The 27,350-nt window shown below is 37.8% G+C and overlaps 1 protein-coding gene across 1 annotated transcript; it reads right to left on the bottom strand.

Annotated features, from left to right (window-relative positions):
- Nucleotides 1-501: 501 nt before the first annotated feature.
- On the bottom strand, nt 502-25,884 carry LOC310639506 (suppressor of tumorigenicity 14 protein homolog; the record flags this gene model as incomplete). The annotated part of the gene is made up of 15 exons (XM_083361256.1): nt 502-660; nt 1,995-2,131; nt 3,007-3,281; nt 3,713-3,896; nt 4,040-4,159; nt 7,871-7,975; nt 8,388-8,521; nt 9,522-9,634; nt 13,621-13,718; nt 18,570-18,712; nt 19,397-19,643; nt 22,512-22,550; nt 23,007-23,203; nt 24,128-24,195; nt 25,696-25,884. The coding sequence occupies 15 exons, from the start codon at nt 25,882-25,884 to the stop codon at nt 502-504; spliced, it is 2,208 nt and encodes a 735-aa protein (XP_083217382.1).
- Between the last annotated feature and the right edge of the window lie 1,466 nt (nt 25,885-27,350).

Below are 27,350 nucleotides of genomic sequence, written 5' to 3'. Positions count from 1 at the left end.
ATTTTAATTCCATTTATATCCCGCCCTTCTCCGAAGACTCAGGGCGGCTTACAAGCTTAGCAGTAGCCTTCAAACTATGTATATGCCTGCTTATTAGGGCTTTCGCACACACCCCAAGCGGCATTATTACAAAGTCAGCTTAATTGCCCCCAACAATCTGGGTCCTCATTTTACCTACCTCGGAAGGATGGAAGGCTGAGTCAACCTTGAGCCTGGTGGGATGCGAACCTGCACTAATTGCAGGCAGCTGGTGTTACTTAAGGAGGCATTAGCTGATAGAATACCATGAACTTGCTGATAGAATACCATGAACACCCACATAGTGAAAATTACCCATGCTTAATTAAATAATTATTTAGTGCAAAGAGCTAAGATTTTTTTTAAAAAAAAATTAAACAAAAACATCCAAATTGCTTTTTAAAAATTATCTTATACAGTCTATTTTGTACATAGTAATTGAAGTGACGTATGGATGCTTTCAGGTTTCTTTTAAGCCATTTGTTAGTTTATGTATTGACGAATCCATTCATAAAATGCTTTGACCTTAGTATAAACTCCAGGGCGGTTTCTTCGAGCACATCCTTCACCCCAGCTGACAATGCCTGTAAGGTACCATCTGTTTCCTTTTCCTAAACAGGCTAATGGTCCTCCAGAATCACCCTAAAAGGAAAGGCAGAAGTCTTGCTATTAGAAAAAAAAATAGTTCCATTACATTCTAAACATAGTATTATTGACTAACAGAATGGTAATTTTTACTGAAGATTACTTCGTCCAGCTTCCCAGACAATGCAAGATACCCTATAGCAGGGATGTCAAACTCTATTTAATTGAGGGCCGCATCAGCATTGCGGTTGCCCTCAGGGGGGTGGGTGGGTGTGGCCTCGGTGGGCGTGGCCTACTGGGTGGGCGTGGCTAAGGTGCGTATGGCCTACTGGGTGGGCATGGCCAGCTCTACATCGTTCGCATCAAGGGTGCCTATGGGGGCCTGGGCAGGAATGGGACATATCTGAGGGTCTCTGGCAGGAGGTGGATCTCTGGGCCAGGGCCAAGGCAGTGGAGCCCGTTCCCTCACTGATTCCATGATGGCTTTGCGGGCCGCATGAAACCACTTCACGGGCCAGATCTGGCCCCCGGGCCTTGTGTTTGACATGTCTGCCCTATAGCATTTTGCTAGATAAGTCTAGCAAAGAACAGCCTATTCCACAGTCAGTTTGTTATATTAAACTACTTTCAGCCTTACAAATTTGCAATGCTTCTAAAGTTTGGCCTAAAATTCCTCCTTATTTTCTATTGTCATCCATTAGCTCTGGATGAAAATAAAAGCCATTTATTGGCTTTTGAAACAACAGCAAGTAACAAATAAACAAACAAACCCTTTGTTCATTTCCAGTACAATTGCTTTTCAGATCTTTGAAGATCATCTCTTTTCACTTTTTCACTTCTCAGTCAAAATTAACAAACACAGGTCTTTAAGCCATTATTCATCTAATTTAGTTTCTAGTTTTTCACAATCCTTGTTGTTTTTCCCCCACATGCAGTCCAGCTTCTTGGTGCTGATTTCAAAATGTGCTCAAAATTAACCCAACATTTCAAATGTAATCTGCCTGATACACAAGGAAACTGTTGATTCTATGACTTACTCTATTCTGAAATTGCAAAAGCTTCTATCTTTCTAGTGTATAATATCTCATCTATTTCTATAAATAATGATCAACATCTTATATTTAGATGGGAGCTGTCTTTGCATTTTTCCTAATTTTGTGAAATTAAAAAACATTATTTATTTACTAACATAATATTGCAGAACTTATTCATCACCTTTTAACTTCTACTAATACAACCCTTTTAGGCAAATATTACTGACAGACAAGTCACAGGACTTGTCTTCCTTTCCTTTCAAAACCAGATATATGCAAAGTATTCTTTAATTATGTCATTTAAAAGGCAGTCTTATAAATCTTGTTTTCTTTACACAGTTTTGTTTTTTGCTTTACCTGACATGCATCAATGCCACCATTAAGGTTCCCAGCACAGAGCATTTGAGATGTAACTAGATAATCATAAAGTTTGTTGCAAAGACTTTGGTTAATGATTTTCACTTTGGCTTCTTGTAATGTTTTTGTAAGCTGACCTAAATTGATAGAAATATTGTGTAAGTATAGCATTTGCTACACTATCCTCACATTTCCAAATGATTGCTAGTATAAATTAACCAGGGAATAAACCCATCTGTTGAAAGAGGGTAGAAGAGTCCAAGGCATGCCCAGTGTGTTTCTACAGTGGTTGGAATCAAATGGAACATTCCAAAAGGTGAAGAACATCAACCATTTTTAAGACATCTGAAACCAAGATTGCCACTTGTACCAATTTTTTTTTAAAAAGATGGTGGAAATTGATAAAAGATCACTGATATTGATTATTGTGGTCCAGAATATATTTCAAAGTGGTTGATGATCTTTCTTCACTCCTCTGGAATGAATTATTTTTGTAAAATAAACTGCAATGAAAACTCTCAAGATCTGGCCTATATCTTTGAAATTTTACTATGTTGTGTTCCTTTATAGCAGGGGTGTCAGACTGCTGGCCCACGGGCCGGTTGCATCATACAGAGACTGCCCCCACCCCAGCACCAGAAATGCAAAAAAAGTCACGATAGGTTGTGACACGTCACGTGACACGGCGGGTTTGACACCTGTGCTTTATAGTAATTTACATAGTTATGGCACATTAAATAAATTAAATATAAATACAACTGTACATTTCTTCAAATTGAAAGATATGTCTTCTAACTGGCATAAGTAATGGCATGCTAAGAACATTATGAAATTATCTCAATCAACTAAGGATATGTTTTCAGAATTCCAATAGATTTTCCTTAATCCTATTACTGTAAGTTTAATCAGATCCATAACATTATATGGAAATTAATTTTCAAAGCAGCTGACAGTTATGATTCACAAAAAAGTACAACAGATTAGGGATACTTGCAATTTGAAATGAACATACTATTTTCTTTTACAGCTCCCCAGCCAGTTACATAGCAGACAGTTCCATAAATAAGTACTCTAGGACTGCTCGGTAAACATATGGGCTGAACCAGCTCAGTGAAAAATACCGGTGCCTCCATTTCCAAGAGCGCAATGTCATAATCTGAGACGTATTGGTCATAATTTGGATGGACTATTATCCTTTTGATGGATCTCATTACTGCTTGATTATTGCTGTATTTGTTTATGCTTTTAATACCCATATATGCTGTCCAGCCAGATGCTATGGAGTATCTGAAAAAGAAAGATTACAATTTTCCTGGCAAAAGTTGTCATCAAGGAGATTTATTTTGTAGCAAGCTCTGCTATGTGGAACACCTTTCTCCTGGGATTTAGCAGGCCTTCGCCCTTTTACTCTTCCAAGAAGCTGTTAAGGCTACTGTTAGGCTCTGGGATAGTAAGTTGTATAGATGAATAGATGGAGATGATGGGTTAGGCCTCTTGGTTTTCTCATTTTTCTTATTTTTATTGTCTGTGGTTTTATTATTGTTGTGAACTGCCACATGTCAGCTTCCTTTTAACTTTTCTTTAAAATAAAGAGAGAGGCAGAGAAGAGACAGATATGAATGTGATGTCTATGAGCTAAACAATAATTAAGTAAACATACTACAATAGTCTGAATAACTACTGTCAGTAATATATGCTTTGCATTACATAATGCATACCTTATAGACTCGGAGTCCTGAAAGCAATGTGCAGCTGATACCAACCACCGATTTGAAATTACAGATCCACCACATATATGACCAGATGTTCCCAGTTGCAAGCTTGCTTGCCATGGCCACTTTCCAGGCCTAGATTCTTCACCACCAACAATTCTGAATTTCTTTATCTGACTCTTTCCACATGCTAAAAGAGAAGTACTGATTACTTTCTATGAACTGTACAATACAATCCTGAATACATATAGACTTTGATTTGCATCCCCTGGAAAAAAATGTAGAAACCCTTCCCCCCCCAATTACAACTCCTTTCAGATATTCATACATTACCACAATTCATTTCATCAAATCCATCTTCACAGTCTTTTATACCATCACATTCTGGATTTAATTTTTTTGGACATTTCCCATTTAGACATTTATATGAATGAGGTAGACACCCTTTATAGGCTGAAAAGATGAAATAACAGGTGAAAAAATTGTATTTTGTTTTGAAGTTTAGATTTCTGCTCTATATTTCTTCCAGGGATTAAAGTAGTATCTTTAGCACTCTATCCTCACATTTTTACCTAACAGACCTGCAAGGTAGGCTGGGCTGAGAGATGGTGACTGGCCCAAACCTATAGTTTCTCAGATAGGTTACATATTTAGTGTTTTACAAATATAATGGCATCATTCGGGTTTTATAAACACTGTATTTTATATACCCTAGGTACATGTGAAGAAGGGCAATGGTAAAAATCCAATTACATCAGTGTATTGCTTGATGTGATTCTGCATTTAAATACCCCATGTCTTCACTTAGGCATCTCTATGTGTGAATGCACATGATGCTCACAAACACTTATGGGACCTGTTTTATTTATTTATTTATTTATTGAATTCAGACACTTCCCATTTCACTTCCCATTTCACATGGCCACCCTCCATTACCTAATATACATTAGAGTTGAGAAGCTAATATATTTAAATAAATAAATAAAACGTGCTTTGGTCAACTTGGTCTGCCCTGTAGCCTTCATAAAATCTAGAGCATGGTTGTCCAACCTTTTGGCTTGCCTGGTAACATTAATTGAGGAGGAATTGTCTTGGGTCGCATATCAAGTATAGAATATGGTTAATGCATATAAATAATAAACTATGTAATATTTTAAATTATAATATTTGTTTAATAATATATTATTATATTATATATAATATGGTAATTATAGTATATAATATTATATATAATAATAATAAAATAAATAATATTTTTTATTATCTTTACTAGCTGTCCCAGGGCTCATGCGGCCCATGGGTCACAGTTGGACATGCCTAGTTCAGACTTTTCATTCTGGATTAAAGCAGCAAAGTACAGGTAGTCCTCAATTGACCCCACAGTTGGTAAGTGAAGACAGTTAAGTAACTTTTATCTCATTTTATGAGCTTTCTTGCTACAGTCATTAAGTGAATCACTGCAGTTGTTGAGTTAGTAACATGGTTGTTAAGTGAATCTGGCTTCCCCATTGACTTTGCTTGTCAGAAGATCATATAAGCAAATCACGTCACCCCAGGACACTGCAACCATCATAAATGTAAGTCAGTTGCTAAGCATCTGAATTTTGATCATGTGATCATGGGGATGCCGCAACAGTCGTAAGTGTGAAAAATGATCATAAGTTACTTTTTCCAGTGCTGTTGTAACTTTGAAAGTTCACTAGATGAACTGTTGTAAGTCAAAGTCTACCAGTATCAGGTATTAGAAATTTAAAGAAAAGAGACACATTTTGAATGTTTCTGAAATTATCACTATATGTGACCACTACCTATCCTAACAGACCACAATGCTCAGGAAGATTTAAGTGAACCTTTTGAGCATATTCAATTTTTTTCATAAAGGTTATGCATTACACTTTCAATTTCTACTTTCAATCCAAAATTAGTTTAAGGCATATGTGCGGCAGCTGTCTTCCTCCCTCTCCTGGCCTGCATTCTTACAGCTGTTATCTTCTTTGCAAGACTGGGAATGAGGTTTACACTTCATAGTACTATAATTTAACTGTGCTGCATTGCAACCTAAAGAAGTCTTAATACAGTCACACTATAGCATTCAACTTGTAGCATTTTTTAACAGAAAGCATATTCACACAACACAAATATATTTTGGTTAAACAGTATTTTCATACTATGCAATTTGTTGTATTAAAATTTATGATTAAAGATAGGAAGAGGTTGAATAGTCATACCTAATTCAGGCAAACCCTAGGTTTGTTTTTATTACAGATACTGTCCTTTTTAGTGACCATTCAAAGTTAGTATGGTGCCAAAAAATGAAGCTTTATGACCAATCCTTGCATTTACAACCATCACAGCATCCCTACAATCACCTGGTCAAGATTCAGATATTTCACAACCACTTGGCATTTATGACTGTTGCATCATTGTGAAGTCAAGCGAGTGTCATTTGCATGTTTCACGACAGCTTCCCACAAGCAGAGTCAATGGAAAAGCCAGCAGTAAGAACACAAGTCATGGTTACGTGATATCTCACTAAACAACCACTTAGTGGCAGAGTTGCCAATCCCAGTTGTATCATTTGGCAAGGGCTATCTATATTGTTTATGCCACACCCCAGAAAAAAATGGCATAAAAGAGTAAATCCACAATAAGACAAAACCTAGATTCAGATTTAATGGATTTATAATTCACAATAAATCAAAAAGGCAATTATTTTTTTTAAAAAAGGTTCTGTTTTGGAAGATAATTACACATTACATTCAACTGTATGTACACTTTTGGCTTTTATGTGATGTGTGAACTCCTTATTATTATAACCTCTGGTAATGGCCTCTGGAATCATCCTTAGAAATCTGCTAGAGTTGGGTAGGCTGATTTGCCCAGTCATGGAATTCAATTCCCTGAATGTAGGAAAAGGTAATTAATGGAAGTCAGCTTGTACAAAGCAAAAAGATGCCTAGGTGTTCTGTATACTTTAACAAGCCTTTGGAGCATCAGAGTTGTTTATACAACAGATTAGAAGTAACAAGGGAAGTCATTTTATTATGACAAAAATGCCAAAATAGGCTCCTAATAAAGGCACCGCCTTCATAAAATATTTAGTTAAGAATTTTTACTTTAAGCAGCACTGATTTTCCTTGCTTTCTGCAAAATTTTTATAGAAAGCAAAGCTCAGTTATATAAAGACATTTTAACATTGATCAATGAAGGTAATAGTAAAGTTTCCAAGCTGAGCTTGGCTTCCAATGAATTTTCGTTTGTTTTTCTTGATAACAGTTTAAAAGTGGTTTCCCATCACTTTATCAGGGAGTTTGTTTGTTTGAACATTCCAGCTTAGCCAACACTTTGTACTTCTGATGTATTGTCCCAAAGGTGCTTTTTCAAAAGGCAAGTGGACTTGCTTTGTTTTTCCTTGAAGCAATTTTGCTTCTCATCCAAAAAGCTTCTTCATTTCTTGGATGAGAAGCAAAATGTCTTCAAGGAAAAACAAAGAAAGTCCAGTTGCATTTTGAAAAAGGTCTTCTGGGACAACCATGACCTGGATAACTGAGAATCTCCATAGACATTCTTGATGTCTTCCATCCAACTATTAACCAGAAACAACTCTGATTAACTTCTGTTATCAAGGGTAGCTAGGTAGATCCATATGGTTGGGCAATATTTGACAAAACCCAAAATTATCATGTTTTTATTTGTATAAATAAAAATTAGAGATTTACCATAGGAATCTAATGACCATCTAACTTAGCAAATACCAAGCAATATTTAAAACAGACATGTCAAACACAAGGCTGGGGGGCCGGATCCAGCCCGCAAAGTGGTTTCATGTGGCCCGCGAAGCCATCCTGGAAACAGTGAGGGAACGGCCCCCACTGCCTTGGCCCTGGCCATGGCCCAGAGACCCTCCTTCTGCCAGAGACCCTCAGATCTGTCCCACTCCTGCCCAGGCCCCCATAGGCAGCCTTGATGCGAACGATGTAGAGCTGGCCACGCCCACCCAGTAGGCCATACCCACTCTAGCGACGCCCATCCAGTAGGCCACGCCCACCCTGGCCATACCCACCCGGCCCCCTGAGGGCAACCACAATGCTGATGCGGCCCTCAATGAAATTGAGTTTGACACCCCTGATTTAAAATGTTAAATTTAGCTTATAAACAACTTACCACAATCCATTTCATCGCTTCCATCTGTGCAGTCATTCCACCCATCACATTTACTATTTAAAGGAACGCATGATTGGTCAGAACATTTAAACTGCCTTGGACAAGCTAAAAGAACATAATGTTTGAGACAGTTTTAATTGTGAAAAATATTATATAACAGACCAGTCTAATCAGGGTATGACGCTTGCTGTGCAGAATATTATATTTTTTAATCTATCTATGAGATATTTTTTTAATTTTTGGAAATGGCTTCTAAATTTTCCCAATAAGAAAGGAAATTTTGAATATGAAAGGAAGCTTCTCAATTGTCTTTTCAAGGTTCTTTTATCTTTTATGTATCAAATAGAATGCACAGAAGTCCGTGAGCATAAGAGAAGTAACAATATGAGTCTTTCAGCATATTAAATATAAGCTAATGCAAATTAATATAAGTTAATACACAAATTAAACTTAATGAGCCTTTAAACAATTTCACAAAGTTGCGGACATTTGTTAATAAGAGGCAAGTAACACTTACGATCTATATGGCTGAAAGCTCTAAATTCTATATAAAAACCTCTGTGTGTAACCAATTCATCGGAATGGAAGCTAATTGAAATGGAATAGCCATATTCCTTAACCCTGTTTTCTTCCGCAAGAGCTTTGCAATATCTGAAAGAGATCCATATGAAGTAAAATTGGAGATATATCATTTTAACAGTTTAAATTATTATATTTACTCTTCATGAGTTATGACTTGCCATTTTGACACCTCCCGGTTCAGGGTACTAAACAGCAGGATATTTCCTTAACCTCAGCTCAAGGATGCCTCACCAACTACTCAAACCTTGCTCAATGCTTTGGTGGCAACCATTGTGTTGACATGGCAGAGGCTGGGATCTGCCAAAAAACTCCTGGCCAGTTTTTGTGGTGTCATGGCAGGGACTTGTCTCTTGGGACCACCCTAAGAGATAGACTGTCCATCTGTCCATCAGAGTGTGTGTCTATATATTATTGTCAAAATACACACACACAAACACACACACACACCTTAGGCTTCTCTTTTGGCATTTAGATAGCCTGTTTATCAGTTTGTGTGCCTTATCTGATCTGATCTTACCTTACTGTACCTTACCTTTCTTAACTCATCCTATCTTGTCCTATCCTGCTTTATATCTATCTATCTTACTGTATACCTTATATTTTATATTTTATCTATATTAAGATATGTAGAAAGAAAAGCACTGAATGAATAGAAATTGCTCAGCAAAGTTTTTTTTTTCCTAGTCAACCACACAATCTGTTACTAGCAGGAGTTACTCATTTAGCAGCTTCTCAACAGAGCAGGAGTAGATAACATCCTTGCATTACTGAGTACACCTTTCCATTATCTGATAATTTTATTTAATTAAGTAAAACAAACAACGGAATTACTATTTTTTAATAATTTCATAGAATTAACAGCTGTATTAATAATTAATTAATTAATAGCTTAATTCAAAAAAATATTTTTTCTTGTTTTATTTTGTTTTTAGGTTTGTTTATATCCTTTGTTATTCTGTGGGTTCCACACAATAAGATAATTTGAAAAGTTGTCAATTATTTCTGTTTTATTTTTAAATACTTAATGAAAACCATAAAAGCAATGTATTGAATGTGGGCTGTAGCTTACCTTACTCCATCAATTGCCAGCCAATCTTTATCACATCTCTTGGATCCAGGAGATTGCTCCTGAATTTGTATTACAATAATTTTTAACATCAATCTATATCCAGGGAGTGGGGCCTAAGATGTTTTTTTAAAAAAAGAAAATAAGAATTAAAAGAAAACAATTTGAAAACTACATTTGTTATAAGGTTTATATATCATTTCTATATTGCAGAGGAACAAATGCTATGCTAGTTTACTAAGAATCCCATTGACACCAGTGGGACTTACTACCTGGTTACTGGATACAAGACTGAAGCCTGATGTTTCTTTTGGTCAGCATAGATTTGTAATTTCTACTCATCCATTCACTCATGTATTCCAGAAACTATACTGGGAAGTCATGTCTGACCAATTGTGACCCCATGGACAACATTCCTCCAGGCCTTTCTGTCCTCTACCATCTTCTGGAGTCCATTTAAGCTCACGCCTACTGCTTCAGTGACTCCATCCAGCCACCTCATTCTCTGTCGTCCCCTTCTTCTCTTGCCCTCAATCTTTCCCAGCATTAGGCTCTTCTCCAGTGAGTCCTTCCTTCTCATTAGGTGGCCAAAGTATTTGAGTTTTAGCTTCAGGATCTGGCCTTCTAAAGAGCAGTCAGGGTTGATCTCCTCTAGGACTGACCGGTTTGATCACCTTGCAGTCCAAGGGACTCGCAGGAGTCTTCTCCAGCACCATAGTTCAAAGGCCTTCATTCTTTGGCACTCAGCCTTTCTTATGATCCAGCTTTCACAGCCATACATTGCAACTGGGAAGACCATAGCCTTGACTATACGCACTTTTGTTGACAGGGTGATGTCTCTGCTTTTTAGTGTGCTGTCTAGATTTGCCATGGCTTTCCTCCCCAGGAGCAAGCGTCTTTTAATTTCTTGGCTACAGTCTCCATCTGCAGTGATCTTGGAGCCCAGGAAAATAAAATCTGTCACTACCTCCATTTCTTCCCCATCTATCTGCCAGGAATTTAGAGGGCCGGATGCCATGATCTTGGTTTTCTTAATGTTTTGTTTCAACCCAACTTTTGCACTCTCCTTTTTCACCCGCAACAAGAGGCTCTTTAGTTCCTCTTCACTTTCTGCCATTAGAGTGGTATCATCTGCATATCTTAGGTTGTTGATATTTCTCCCAGCAATCTTAATTCCAACTTTTGATTTGTCTAGCCCTGCCTTTCTCATGTTGCGCTCTGCATATAAGTTAAATAGGCAGGGTGACCGTATACAACCTTGCCGGACTCCTTTCCCAATTTTGAACCAATCAGTGGTTCCGTGTCCAGTTCTCACTGTTGCTTCTTGACCCGCATATAGATTTCTCAAGAGACAAATAAGATGGTCTGGTACAACCATCTTTAAGAACTTGTCACAGTATGTTGTGATCCACACAATCAAAGGCTTTAGCACAGTCAATGAAGCAGAAGTAGATATTTTTCTGGAACTCCCTAGCTTTCTCCATTATCCAGCATATGTTGGCAATTTGATCTCTAGTTCCTCTGCCTCTTCGAAATCCTGCCTGTACTTCTGGTAGTTCTTGATCCACATGCTGCTGGAGTCTAGCTTACAGGATTTTAAGCATAACTTTACTAGCATGTGAAATGAGTGCAATGGTGCGATAATTTGGACATTGTTTGGCACTGCCTTTCTTTGGAATTGGAATGTAAACTGATCTTTTCCAATCCTGTGGCCACTGTTGAGTTTTCCAAATTTGCTGGCAAATTGAGTTTAGCACTTTTACTGCATCGTCTTTTAATTTAATTTAATTTAATTTATTTCTATACCGCCCTTCTCCCGAAGGACTCAGGGCGGTGTACTCCCGAAGGACTCAGGGCGGTGTACAGGGCAAGAACAAAACACAAAGATTTACAAAAAATAAAAGATAATTAAATACATGCCCGATAAATATACAATTAATACATGGTAAAAACCCCAATAAAAATAGTAAAAAGACCCCACTAATCCCCCCTCAGGCCAGGCCGGCTTGCTCGAACAAGTATGTTTTCAGGTTGCGGCGAAAGGAGCGAAGATCGGGCGCCGTCCGGAGCTCAACCGGTAACTGGTTCCATAGCTCTGGGGCGCCCACAGAGAAGGATCTCCCCCTGGGGGCCACCAGTCGACATTCTCTGACCGGTGGCACCCTGAGGAGACCCTCTCTGTGGGAACGCACAGGGCGGAGGGAAGTAGACGCCGGCAGCAGGTGTTCCCTAAGATACTCCGGACCCCTGCCATGTAGGGCTTTAAACACCATTACTAGCACCTTGAATCTCACCCGGAAGACAACTGGCAACCAATGCAGCTCACGGAGCAGAGGTGTGACATGGGAGTATCTGGAGACTCCCAACACAACTCTCGCGGCTGCATTCTGTACCAGTTGGAGCCTCCGGGTGGTCCTCAAGGGAAGCCCCATGTAGAGAGCGTTACAGTAGTCTAGACGAGAGGTCACGAGCGCGTGAGTGACTGTGCATAAATCATCCCGGCTTAGATAGGGCCGCAACTGGCGCACCAGGCGAACCTTTAAGATTTTAGAAACTGTACCGTATTCATCAAAAGACATAATCACTCATGAGATGAGATGCTTTCTCAAAATTTGTTGCAAAAAGCAATTACCATTTTAAAGTAGATTTCTTCACCACTTAACAAGAATACAAATACTATAGAGCAGGGGTCTTCAAACCTGGCCCTTTTATGATTTGTGGACTTTAACTCCTAGAATTCCTCAGCCAGGCACGCTGGCTGAGGAATTCTGGCATTTGAAGTCCACAAGTCATAAAAGGGCCAAGTTTGAAGACCCCTGCTATAGAGTGATATTCATCTGAGCTATGCATCAGTCAATGCCAGATACTATGCAGTTTGTATCAGTGTACAATAAATTGAACAGAGGTTTATGCAAAAAGTTGGTTCATATATAGCACTAAGCACATTTGATTTGTGCTTAGATTGTAAGCCGCCCTGAGTCTTCGGAGAAGGGCAGGATATAAATGGGATTAAAATAATAAATAAAATAAATACATAAATAAGCCATAATATAGTTAGTTGTTGTTTAATTATCATGTTGTGCATATCCATATATTTTGTCTTTATTTCTTTCTTGGGATGGGATTGCCTTATAATCAGCTACAAGTAATCCTCAAGTTGTAATCCACAAGGTTGTCCCCAAGATTTGCATTATCATCCTGCAGTCATATGATTACCATATGCAACCTTCCCTGCCTGATTCTCACAAAGTCAATGAGGAAGCCAGCAGGAAATGTCAGAAATTGTCCCTGTGAGTCACTCCCAGTGATTTTTCTCACAAGGAGCCTCACTACAGGTATCTCATACTCTGTAGCACCCCTACACACACACACACACACACACACACACACACACACCATTCCCAGCATTAGGCTCTTCTCCAGTGAGTCCTTCCTTCTCATTAGGTGGCCAAAGTATTTGAGTTTTAGCTTCAGGATCTGGCCTTCTAAAGAGCAGTCAGGGTTGATCTCCTCTAGGACTGACCGGTTTGATCACCTTGCAGTCCAAGGGACTCGCAGGAGTCTTCTCCAGCACCATAGTTCAAAGGCCTTCATTCTTTGGCGATCAGCCTTTCTTATGGTCCAGCTTTCACAGCCATACATTGCAACTGGGAAGACCATAGCCTTGACTATATGCACTTTTTTTTCTTTCTTGGGATGGGATTGCCTTATAATCAGCTACAAGTAATCCTCAAGTTGTAATCAACAAGGTTGTCCCCAAGATTTGCATTATCATCCTGCAGTCATATGATTACCATATGCAACCTTCCCTGCCTGATTCTCACAAAGTCAATGAGGAAGCCAGCAGGAAATGTCAGAAATTGTCCCTGTGAGTCACTCCCAGTGATTTTTCTCACAAGGAGCCTCACTACAGGGATCTCATACTCTGTAGCACCCCTACACACACACACACACACACACACACACACACACACACACACACACACACACACACTGTATTGTATGGTAGCTCAGAGCACCTCCTCACATCTATGGCCCCCATCAAACTCCCTCCACTCTTTAGTGCCCACTTACGGCCCTTCCTGGCTATAAGAGTACATACCCTGATAATCCAGTGGCAGTCAATATTTGGTGGATAGTAACTAGGATAATAAGGTGAAATTACACTCCCATTCCAGGAAACATACCAGCCACCACAAACTAAAGGAAAAAAAGCAATACAACAGTTTATGCACATTCCTCCAAGTGTGCAGATGAGGTCCATCTTTCAACATTAGAGTTCCTTTTATCTGTAATAGTACACAAGGCAGAGAAAAGGCATCAGAGGTTGTAAGACAAAAGAATTAAAAAGAACACTCATTCTAGAATTCTGTCACTAGGTTTGATTTCACCCCACCCCCAAATTTTATCACTATTATTTTAATCACCTAAATTGCTTCACATTTTCTCTGTCTCTTTTAAATACAACAATTTGCTTTTTGGCTGCATCCTTTTCTATCATCTTCATTTTTAAAGTGGTTATTTCTTTATATACATTTTTTTCTATCATCCACAACTTCTTTCACTTTATCATCCACTATGTATCCTCCTTTATGTTTTTTTCATACTCTCCTGTGACATCATACCATACAATCCTTTTCACTATATTCCAGGCACCTTGCAGGTCATTTTTCACTTCATTCATTTTTCATGAATTCTGTTGTGTATTAATCCATTGTGCAATACTTTTTCAGAAAGATTTGTATTCTTTTCCTGTAGTTCCCATGTTGCAGATTATCTTCATTTCCTTCCTTTTTCTTCCACAATCTTTTTCTCCTGTGATAATGCTGCTGTCAAAAAATGGTGTGTTCTACATACACTGCCTATCAAAACCCATGAAGGCTTCCCTGTTTTTCCTCATTTTGATTATAAACAATTAGATCACTCATAATTTTAAATTTATGCCCATTCCTCTACCATGAGTATGCATGTATGCGTGAATAGGCATTTTATTAAATTATGATTTAATAATACAGATAAAGGGGTTTTTTTCTAAGCAGATACTCACCAGTTATTTTTTCCATTCTTTTTTGGGTCTCCAAATGATCCCATGACTTTTAATGTTCTTTTTTCATCTAAATCTCACTCAATATTATCAACTAGAATATTTTTCCCCTGGATCATATTAATTCAGAATGTTATCCAATGTTTCCCAAAACTCACATCTGGTTGTTCAATTATAACCATTCAATAGAATGTAACATGCAACAACTACTATTTATTTATGAATTCCTACTTTCATGCCTATTGCAATACCTATATATAGCACCAATTTTTATTTTCTGGCAAACAATTGATGTCCTTTAATTCACAGTTAAATCTACATTTACATTTCCCTGCACGTAATCATGAATTCTATTATACCGGTATTCCATTTTTTTGTTTCACAGAACTGCATTTCTTTTTCACTCATTTAAGTAAATAATGCATATTCTATATGATTTTGTGCTCTTGCAATCTTCCATATGTCATGTCATCAACAGGTAGGCCCATAGAGACTGACTACTGCAACCTTCACAGTGTTAATCACTTGAAGTCTTCATAAAATTGTTTTTAGTAAACTAGAGAAATTGTGTAATTCAATGAAGCTATGAGCTATGCCATGCAGGGTCACCCAGGATGGACAGGTCATAGCAGAGAGTTCTGACAAAACGTGATCCACTGGAGAAGGAAATGGCAACCCACTCCAGTATCTTTGCCATGAAAACCCTATGGACAGTACCAAAAGGCAAAACGATATGACGCTGGAAGATGAGCCCCTCAGGTCGGAAGGTGTCCAATATGCTACTGGGGAAGAGCAGAGGGCTAGTACTAGTAGCACCAGAAAGAATGAAGCGACTGGGCCAAAGCCGAAAGGACACTCAGCTGTGGATGTGTCTGGTGGTGAAAGGAAAGTCCGATGCTGTAAAGATTTTTTCTCCATAGGAACCTGGAATGTAAGATCCATGAATCAAGGAAAGCTGGACATGGTCAAACAAGAGATGACAAGACTGAACATCGACATCTTAGGTATCAGCGAACTAAAATGGACAGGAATGGGTGAATTTAATTCAGATGACCATCAGGTATACTACTGCGGGCAAGAATCCCTCAGAAGAAATGGAGTAGCCTTCATAGTCAATAAAAGAGTAGGAAAAGCAATACTGGGATACAATCCTCAAAATGACAGAATGATCTCAGTTCGAATCCAAGGCAAACCATTCAATATCACAGTAGTCCAAGTCTATGCCCCAACCACCAGTGCTGAAGAGGACGAAATTGACCGGTTCTATGAAACCCTACAGCACCTTATAGAACTAACACCAAAAAATGATGTCCTTATTGGAATTGGATTGGAATTGGGATTGGAATTGGGATTGGAATGCTAAAGTAGGAAGCCAAAAGATAACTGGAATAACAGGCAAGTTTGGCCTTGGAGTACAAAATGAAGCAGGGCACACGCTGATAGAATTTTGTCAAGAGAATACGATGATCATAGCAAACACTCTTTTCCAACAACCCAAGAGACGGGTCTACACATGGACATCACCAGATGGTCAACACAGAAATCAGATTGACTATGTGCTCTGCAGCCAAAGATGGAGAAGGTCTATACAGTCAGTAAAAACAAGACCAGGAGCTGACTGTGGCTCACACCATGAGCTTCTCATTGCAAAATTTAGGCTTAAACTGAAGAAAGTAGGGGAAAGCACTAGGCCAGTCAGGTATGAATCAAATCATATCCCTGTTGAATATACAGTAGAGGTGACAAATAGATTTAAGGAATTAGATTTGATAGATAGAGTGCCTGAAGAACTATGGACAGAGGTTCGCAACATTGTACAACAGGTAGCAACCAAAACCATCCCAAAGAAAAAGAAATGCAAGAAAGCAAACTGGCTGTCTGAGGAAGCTTTGCAAATAGCTGAGGAAAGGAGGGAAGCGAAAGGCAAGGGAGAAAAAGAAAGATACACCCAATTGAATGTAGAATTCCAGAGAATAGCTAGAAGAGATAAGAATGCCTTCTTAAATGAACAGTGCAAAGTAATAGAAGAAAGCAATAGAATAGGGAGGACCAGAGATCTTTTCAAGAAAATTGGAGAGATGAAGGGAATGTTTCAGGCAAAAATGGGCATGATAAAGGACCAAAATGGTAGGGAACTAACAGAGGCAGAAGAGATTAAGAAGAGGTGGCAACATTACACAGAAGAACTATACAAGAATGAGCTTAACGTCCCTGATAATCACAATGAGGTGGTCACTGACCTTGAACCAGACATCCTAGAATGTGAAGTGAAGTGGGCCTTAGAAAAGCTGAGCAACAACAAAGCTAGTGGAGGTGACAGTATTCCAGCTGAGCTCAATTCCAAAGAAAGGCAGTGCCAAAGAATGTTCAAACTATCGCACCATTGCACTCATTTCTCATACTAGTACAGTTATGCTTAAAATCCTACAAGTTAGACTCCAGCAGTATGTGGATTGAGAACTACCAGAAGTACAGGCAGGATTTCGAAGAGGCAGAGGAACTAGAGATCAAATTGCCAACATATGCTGGATCATGGAGAAAGCTAGAGAATTCCAGAAAAACATCTACTTCTGCTTCATTTACTATGCTAAAGAACTTCATTGTGTGGGTCATAACAAACTGTGGCAAGTTCTTAAAGAGATGGGCGTACCAGACCATCTTATTTGTCTCTTGAGAAACCTATATGTGGGTCAAGAAGCAACAGTGAGAACTGGACATGGAACCACTGATTGGTTCAAAATTGGGAAAGGAGTCCGGCAAGGTTGTATACTGTCACCCTGCCTATTTAACTTATATGCAGAGCACATCATGAGAAAGGCAGGGCTAGATGAATCAAAAGTTGGAATTAAGATTGCTGGAAGAAATACCAACAACCTAAGATATGCAGATGATACCACTCTAATGGCAGAAAGTGAAGAGGAACTAAAGAGCCTCTTGTTGCGGGTGAAGAAGGAGAGTGCAAAAGTTGGGTTGAAACTAAACATTAAGAAAACCAAGATCATGGCATCCAGCCCTCTCAATTCCTGGCAAATAGATGGGGAAGAAATGGAGGTAGTGACAAATTTTATTTTCCTGGGCTCCAAGATCACTGCAGATGGAGACTGTAGCCAAGAAATTAAAAGACGCTTGCTCCTGGGGAGGAAAGCCATGGCAAATCTAGACAGCACATTAAAAAGCAGAGACATCACCCTGTCAACAAAAGTGGGTATAGTCAAGGCTATGGTCTTCCCCGTTGCAATGTATGGCAGTGAAAGTTGGACCATAAGAAAGGCCGAGCGCCAAAGAATTGAGGCCTTTGAGTTATGGTGCTGGAGAAGACTCCTGCGAGTCCTTTGGACTGCAAGGCGATCAAACCGGTCAGTCCTAGAGGAGATCAACCCTGACTGCTCTTTAGAAGGCCAGATCCTGAAGCTAAAACTCAAATACTTTGGCCACCTAATGAGAAGGAAGGACACACTGGAGAAGAGCCTAATGCTTGGAAAAATTTAGGGCAAGAGTAGAAGGGGATGACAGAGAACGAGGTAGCTGGATGGAGTCACTGAAGCAGTAGGCATGAGCTTAAATGGACTCCAGAAGATGGTAGAAGACAGGAAGGCCTGGAGGAACATTGTCTATAAGGTCGCAATGGGTCAGCACGACTTCGCAGCTAACAACAACAACAACAAAGAGAAATTGTAGACTAGGTTAAAAATCTTAGTTATCTTTGCCGTATGCCAGTGTTAAGGACATTGCCGATCAGCTTTGGCATATTTGGCTCAGTATTCCACACATTTCACCAAAGTTTAATGTCACACAATCTAGTATCACTAATCTATAGACTACAATCCATTATAGTGCTTTTCATATCCAATCAACTAGGAGTAGTGGCAATGTACTAACGTCAAAATGTCACACGCAAAACAAAGCAAACAATGATTTTCCCATATAGTAGTTCATAATTTTGAGTGGAAGATCAATAATAGTTAATAAACATTAGAGAACTAATAGAAGTTCTGGTAACTACATACCAATTTTAGGAACAGCTTGGAAATATGCTTTCAATATATTATTCTTTTGTCGTCGATCCAGTGAAAAAGTGACCAACATTACATTACTGGATGAAGTTAAACGTATAACTGGAGGCTTCCAGGCTCCTGACATTCCACACCACCTGAAAAACATATTGGACATAGTAATAACTTGTGTCGGTTTAATTTTCATCCCAATAATAATACGCAGTAAGCCACTGTATAAAATATAATTCTTTACATATTTGTGAGAATAAAAAAACATTTTGTACAATGATATACCTCTAAAATGTATAGCTGTTTGTCATAATCAGGCACCTTCTCTGTATATTGAATATCAATTTTACAGTTTCTATTTAGCTGGCTAAATTTTTATTAATTCATTACTTTTCTTCCACCAATAAATCAAAGGGTGCATGCAACTGTAGTTTGTGTAATAGCGAGTTGAGTGCTTCTTCTAGAAATTAGGGAGAAATCTTTTGCCATCTAAGACAGGGGTCCCCAATTCCTAGTCCATGGACTGGCACTGGTCCATGGCATGCCAGAAACCAGTCCGTGCAAACAAGTGAAGGCCACCCACGGAATGCAGGCAGCACACAAAATCACACCCTGTCTGGTTTGTGGAAAAACCTCTCTCTATGGAACCGGTCTCTGGTGCCCAAAAGGTTGAGGGCCACTGATTAAGAGTACAAAGATCCCTGAACCAGCACTGTCAGAGTCTGACTGTCTGTCCATCAGCATTCTGTTACCGAGCTGCACATTACACAAGCATAGGATTTGTCTTTTTATTGTGCCTATTCACAAAAGCCTTTTAATGTATTCCCTACCTGGTAATGATCTTGTTCTGCAAAGGAAGAAGAAAATCATACGCAGATAGCCTGTGCGTTGCACAACTCCCAGGAACCACATCATATGAGGTTACAACTACCAATCTCACAACATACTCAGGTGGAACACGTAGCCTCCATTGATAAAAAGATTTTTTGGGATTCAACAGAGTTAATGTCCTATTATTACCAGGCTTTGCATAAAGGTCAAAGGCTGCTGGTAGACAAAACAGAAACAAATCAGTGGCTGAAAACCAGGAAGAATGATAAACTGAAAGAGAAATTAATCCCAATCCCATGGTGCAGATCCCAGAGAACAGGCATTTACATTTAAAAAGGGCAACCTTGTCTATCTCAAGCCTGAGTATGCTGTGAGACAGTACTATGTTTTCATCCTACAAAGTTGTCCCTTTGGGGAGAGAACTGAGACATAAAGGCTGTGAAATGAGATCTTTTTCATGTATCTGATTTATGACGGGGAGACCAGAAATTCTAGAAGGAATCCAGCATCTTTCACAAGCCTGTACAATGCAAACCCATTCTAAACGTATCAGCCAATAGTGTCTCTAAGTGAAACTCATCTGGTTAAGTAGACACTACTTGAATCAATCTTTTTGTTCTACAAAGTCCAAATAGCAATCTTGTTGTTGAGAAGCAAATTCTATGGACACTAACTATACTGCTCAAAAAAATAAAGGGAACACTTAAACAACACAATGTACTGTATTTAATAGTAGGATGTCTTATCTTGTGTTCCCTTTATTTTTTTGAGCAGTATATTATATGTGTGCTTGGGAGGTTTAAAGGTTTTAAATTTTAATTTTAAATTTACTGCTATTAGTAAATCCTTTGTTGTTGATAAATGATCCTTTAAATTTGAATATCCTTTGCTCTTTAAAAAATGGGATAAGGTCACTCATACCATCTTTATGAATGAAAAATCAAGACTGACTTCTCTAAGGCTACCTCTGATAAATGGAATTCCATTAAATTAAATTAACTCAAAACTGCATCCTATCAGTAAAACTTGTTAGAACAATCAAACTGTTTTTTTAAAAAAAATAATTCAAATAGCAAGGGCATGATGTATGTAGCTGGTAGTATTAAGTAATACCTCTTCTCATGTAACATCTAATTAATTACGGAATCCTAGATGAACAAATCAGCTCAGAAGATATTTGCTGTATCATGCCATAATCTTTTAGCAACATGCTTTGAGGCATGGCAGCAATTCTCAAGTGAGAAGGAGATTCTGGTTTTTTCACTGCTGGGAGGGGGTTGAAGTAGAAAAACAAAGCTGCGCTCTTTGTTCTCTTCAGATGGAATATATGAAAATAACAGGATATGGGCTTTGGGAACCATTCTACAATTGGTGACCTCACTTTTCAGAGGCACCATCAGATAAACTGGAGTAAAAGTCAAGTTTTCCTTTCAGCAGAAGGAGCAGAAATGCCATCAAACACAGCACCGCTGAAGTTTCACAGTTTTGAAGTAAATGAGTAAGCAATACTGAACATCGTATTCCCTCTCTCCAATAGCTCAAGAGCCAGTCAAAAACCCATCTTTGCTAAGCATGCCATATACAGTATTTCTATATGTCTGTCTATAGTTAATTTTTGAAGTGGTATGATTCCAGAATGATGTTGAGCAGCTTAAGCTTTAAACAGATTTAAAATAACAAGAAAAAAGGTAATGTATATTTGGACAAACCACAGTCCCTATGTCATAAGAGAGTTCCAACCACCTACCAAGGATTTAGGAGGACAACCAAGTTTTTAAGAGGCCAGGTTGGGGGGGCTGGATCTCTAGGGGGATATCATGCCAGGGGATAGGTGCTATGAAAGAGAAGATACACTTCTTGGATCTCAATAGATGGCATTGGTTGATCAACAAAACTAAAAATGGACTAATAATGCCAATAGGCAGAAATCATGTAAAATATGGATTCCTCAAATGACCTGGCCCTTTATCATTAAGGCTTTTGGGGTGCATAGAGGCATGGAGAGTCTCCCCATCAGGGAACAGGTACAACTAATGGACCAGAGGAAGCTGTGCAAAGGCCCTCTTAACTATAGATGCTACCTGGTCTGGAAGTGGGAATGCAAAACAACCCCCAGGTTGCATGCTTGAATAGAGAAGTACAACCCCATTCAAGTTTAAAAATGGAATATCGCCATGACCAGGTGGTCTTATATTCACAGCAACTTGGTCAGCAACTTGTCAGAGGTGAGCTTGAGCCTGTTCTTCACCATCCAGAGTTGTACAGCTTTCAGATAATGGACAGTATGTTGAAAGCATCATTCAATTTAAGGTCAAGATGTACAGCTGGGTGTCTGGTGCATGTTGATAATACAAGATCCCAAACTAATAGATGACCTCTCCCAACAGTTTCATGTAGATGTTAAACAGGATGTAATCGACAGAAAGAATATCCTTGAAGATCAAGAGGAAGATCCATAATCAAGACAACAGTCAAATAAAAAGAAATCTGAGTCCAGGTTAGGATTAATCCAAATAAACATCTCAGACAAGAACGTCAAGGGAAAGAGGGGGAAGCACATTCAGAATTGCAAGATTCAGTTACTGTAATCTTATAATAAAAGCAAGATTAGCATGGATGACTAATTCCTAGTGTGGTCTACCTTAAAGTAGGAGAGAGAATGTGTCTGCCTAGCTGCTGAGATTAACTTGGTCTGGATTCCTTCTATTAGTGTCATCTTTCCAGACCCAGGAAGTGTGTCATGAAGCCCACTATTGGAACAAACTGTCATTTTGTTCTTGATTTTGATTTAATTTTTATTTTTGTTCTTCTCTATTTTGTTTCTGGTTTTTCATGTTGCATTTTGTTGGAATTAAAGTGAGCCATCCAAATTTTTTGGAGTTGGGTGGTACTTAAACTAACTAAACTAAACTAAGCTAAACTAAACTTAAATCAGACATTGTTTCTTATTCAAGCACATTCAAATGAAAATTATTATTAAGCAGTTCCTATTCTTTGCAATAATTCTTGGACTAAGTAGTTCCCTACCCTTCAAATTCAGCTCAAGACAAGGGTAAAAACTCCTTTCCTTCTTTTTTCAAGCTACACAATGGGTCAGGGTAGAATAGTCCTTACCTGATTTCAGCATTGTGTCACAGGCCATAGAATCAGGGTCTGGAACAAAAGAAGATAAATGCTGTCATAAGCTATATATATATGGGACAAATGGGACAAATCTTTATTTCCTGTGTCAGCCTAACCTGAAGGCCATCGACAGGCAGTAGTCACACCGGTGACAGCTCATATTTGTGTAAATTTTAAATTGCTAACAAAGAATTAAGGGAGACTGATATGCATTTCAAACTTATTAGTTTTCATCAGTCAGCCATACCCTTCTGAGATTCGAACCTGGGCTGATTGCACATTAGGCAGTTGTTTTCACCTCTAGGCCCCAAACAGGCTCTCTCTTGCTTTGTTAGCTGAGAAGCAAGGGGAGATATGAGTCAAATGCTTGTTAACTGTTTTTAGATTACCTTGCTAGGCCCCAAACATGGGACAAATCTTTATATACAGGCCTGAACATTTCTGAATTTATTAAAAATTTAAAAAATATATAAAACTTCACCTTACCAAAAAGCTCCATAGTAATTATATCAAAGTCTCCTTCTAACGGAAATGTTTCAGCAGTGTTATTAGCTATTGCAGGTACTTTTTTAAAACTGATTTGCTTCTGATATGCTGAGGATAGGTTTTTGATAGGAAGAATAATATTCTGGGGGCCCCAAAATGTGCTCCAGTAATAGGCTCGAGCACCACTTTTTCCATCACTGGAGGAAGATAACAAAATAAACTTTGTTTCAAGGATACAGTCAGATTTTATTTCAACATACATCTTTGGCTTTTGGTAGGGGTCAGAGAACTGCACCTGGCTTCTAAATGGCCTAACACAGGAGCATATCAACAAGTAGACATACCCTGTAAACCGCCCTGAGTCCTTCGGGAAAGGGCGGTATATAAATCTAATAAAATAAATAAATGCAGATTGTCACTGACATTACCATAATGGAATATGGAATTTTCATCATACATCATGATGATTATAAGTCAAGGCACTCATGTGACCAACCTAATTTTATAACCCTTTATTGTAGTGGTCATTAAGCAAACACTGCAGTCACACAGCGAATGCAGTGGTCATAAAATAAGTCTATTCATTCACATGGACAACTTTTCCCACAAACCAACCCAAAGGGTCAGAAACCACCAAAAAACATTGTAAATTGCAGTTACTTGACTGCAGGTTGTTGCCATTGTCACAACTAACTCTTGAACTGGGTTGTACGCACATTGGGAGGTTCTTCATAACTTCAAATAGTCACTAAGCAACCAGTCATTAAAATAATCATACTTGGTATAATAAGCAAGGATATGTTGAAAGACATTCAGAGCTACAAATCCTTACAACAATGCTTGTATCCCAAAAACTTTGGCATTTAATCTGGATTCTTTGCAATATTTTATATTTATCATTTTTAATCAATGTAGCATTTTCTTTATTTAATCTTAAAAGTTTGCATATTTTAAAATATCCTACTAATCATAAATTTTGGCAAAGTCGAAACAGAATTAAATCCCTTTCTGATAGTATCTACTCTGTTGAACATGATTCCCTGAGAACATGAGTAGACAATAAGCAGACATGGCTGACAATATTTTATTTATGAAAGTTACATAGTTTAAGAATGACTTACCTGAATGCAGCAATAACAGATTTCAAGTAATAATTGCCTATAGTAGAAGACCCGTATATTTCTGCAAACTGATAGTTAAACAATTAGAAAGCTAAATATAAACTGGAAAATTTATTAAGTCCTGTATAATTGCATCATTTTTTTGTTCATTTCCAGCCTGCAGCTGCCAAACATAGTGGACTAGACACAGAATCACAGATGATTTGACATAAATTTCTATTAAAGTGATATCTTTTATAAGGTGACATAAGGCTGTTTCTTTACCAAGTAGACAAGACTAAATAAAACAATCAGAATAAATTTCGGCTACTGATTCTTTCAAAGGGATCCTGTGTTATCCATGTACAAAACAGCTTTGAGACTCGCAACCAATTCATCTGGGAAATACAACCTAACAGAAAGGTGCTTTGTGTTTTCAAACCTTTTTATGTTAACAAAGGGCCAGAAAAGTATATTGATCTCACTAATAAAATTAAATTGGGAGAAAGAGCAAGAAAGCCAGTATTATACTGAAGAAATTAAAATGTGTGTTTGTGTGTGTGTGTTTACTGTAAAAATTAAAATACAAACCTCCACAAACAGGTACACAATATGAAAAAAAGTTTTGATTTAAAGAAGAAGCTACAATTGTGCTTATTTTAATAATATATGCAAAGAGTTTTGTCATTAGAGTGAAGTTACTTTGTAGAACTGCATTAACCTGTTAAGGTAATTATAACAACATATATTAAAAAGGTAAAGGTTCCCCTGCACATGCGTGCTAGTCGTTTCCAACTCTAGGGGCCAGTGCTCATCTCCGTTTCAAAGCCTAAGAGCCAGCGCTTGTCCAAGGACGTCTCCGTGGTCATGTGGCCGGCATGACTAGATACCAAAGGCGCACAGAACGCTGTTACCTTCCCACCATAGTAGTCCCTATTTTTCTACTTGCATTTTTACGTGCTTTCGAACTGCTAGGTTGGCAGAAGCAGGGACGAGTAACAGGCACTCACTCTGTTACGCGGCACTCAGGATTCGACCCGCCAAACTGCCGACCTTCTGATCAACAAGCTCAGCGTCCTAACCCACTGAGCCACCGTTTCACTTATAACAACATATATTAAACCTATCTAAAATTACATAGATTATAGTCCATTTCACCAGAATTATTCTATGATAGCAAATAATAGAAAGTGTTGTGGAAAGGGTGTCAGGTTGTAAGAATTAAAAAATAACAATCTTATATTGTATAATACCAGCCTCGTAATGGTTAGAAATATGTTGCCATGTCAGCCTCATCAAAGTGATATCCTTGCTCACTAATAAAAATAGAACTAGTGGACCACTTTTGGCCCAAACTTTGCAGCCTTGAGCAGTCTTTCTTCTATACTTAATGGTACACTGAAAAAATTCTATAAAAATAGCCTTCAATTTCCAACAAACTAATATTCTTATGCTTTAGATTTATCATGTTTATTAACATTCACTTTTAAATATTTTTTTTAAAAATTACAAATGCAGTAAAAATAGAGCTATTAAATGAACTGCAAAACAAAATAAAATTATTTTATATCTTCCATAACCAGACTCACATAATTCTGTAGTGCTTCAGCTTGCAATATAAATGCATGAGATTTGGGGTTCATGAGGTCATTTGTATAAGTCAGGTTAGAAATTTCCACACTTCCACCAATGTAGAAGTAAGAGAATGCTGGAGCTGAAAGTATAGGATCCCATATTGGTAAACAATCAAAATGTTCAAAACAGAGAATGAGAAACATTGTCAGTAAATGTACTTGAGATTAAAAAGTGGAAAATATTTTGCAGTGATTAAGTATTGTGATGAAGGGGTTTTCTTAAATTCACTGTGTTAAAGTGGGCTTTCTAAATATATTTAGTTTTGTTTCTATTGGAAAGATTAGAAAAAGTTGCAGGAAATTCATTACAAATAATCAACATATTTAATTGCTTAGACTGTTTATTCTGTTTGCTACTCTGTTACCTCCCCAATAATGTAAAAATAGGGACTTAAGAAGGAACTATTAAAGGAAAGTGGTGTTAATTCTGCTGGAAATGTTAACAATGTTGCTGCTGATGCTTGCAAAAACAAATATTCTGATATTGTTGTAAGGCTCAGAATGTTATGCATTATTAAAATTCTAACATTCATAAGAAAAGCAATTCAGTTTTTCATTGAAAAGCATGCACTTACATAAAACATAGTACATAACCAAAAAAATTACAATGACAATCAAGGCAGCTGCAGGCAATATTTTTAAAAGGCATTTTTTCCAGAACTGCATATTCAAGTTTTTGCCCAAATGTTTTAGGGGTATATTTTCTGAATTCTGGATCTGAGGAGCAGAAATATTTTGCTGAAAGGACAAAAGAAAGAAAAGCAAATTCAAATAAAGCAAAGTAGTCTGTCTTTTTTTAAACTTTATTCTACATTTATTATTTTATTACTGGAAAAATGCAAATACATAGATAACTAAATTTTGGACAATTCTGGACTTAAAAAGTGCAAATATGAATATTAGGAAGAATAATTGCAGTAGCTTACCAATCCAGCATGGAAGTATGAGCCACTGGGATTTGTTATGCTGTATATAATGGAGCAGTGCCTGAAAGGCTTAATTTTCATTATAATATTTTGTTGGCTTGTTCTGTGTAGTTCTTTATATCTGACTCCTGAAGGAACTTGGAGTATTTAAAGATGAGCAAAAAATAATAGCTGTACACCTTGATTTTTCTTTGCTCTATGACTAAAAATCTGTCTGAATATCCACGGAGAGGTTAGGTGGTTAGAAAGAAAATACACTAGCTGTACAATAGTGTAACTCTTTCTTTTCCAGTTGGCTAGATTCAATCTGGAGACACATAAAAATGCTTGTGTGAGAGAAACCCTCAGCTATTCAGACAATCCTACTCTACCCATATGTAAGGCAGCGTATGCATCAATAGCTCTTTTGTAAATACTGTGAATAATGTTGGTTATTTTTTCCCCAAACTGAATCTCTTGATTTTTGTCTTTTCTTATCATGACACTTTCTAGCTATTTTAATGTCTAAAATAGCAGTAGTTTGGGAAGAAAATTCTTTTAGTGGTATCATTTCTAGGAACAAATCAATATAGGTTAACAATTCATATAAATCAGAAATATGTAATGTGTACTGTATGGATTTCATTCAGATTGTTGTCATTTGTGTTTGAGAATGCATGTACTAATTTTATTTTATTTTTTTTT

The sequence above is a fragment of the Vipera ursinii genome (genome assembly GCF_947247035.1).
Source record: "Vipera ursinii genome assembly, chromosome: 4".
In the NCBI taxonomy this organism is placed as follows: Eukaryota; Metazoa; Chordata; class Lepidosauria; order Squamata; family Viperidae; genus Vipera; species Vipera ursinii.
Note: the sequence above shows the minus strand (reverse complement) of the source record. Positions and strands in the feature narration are given on the sequence as shown.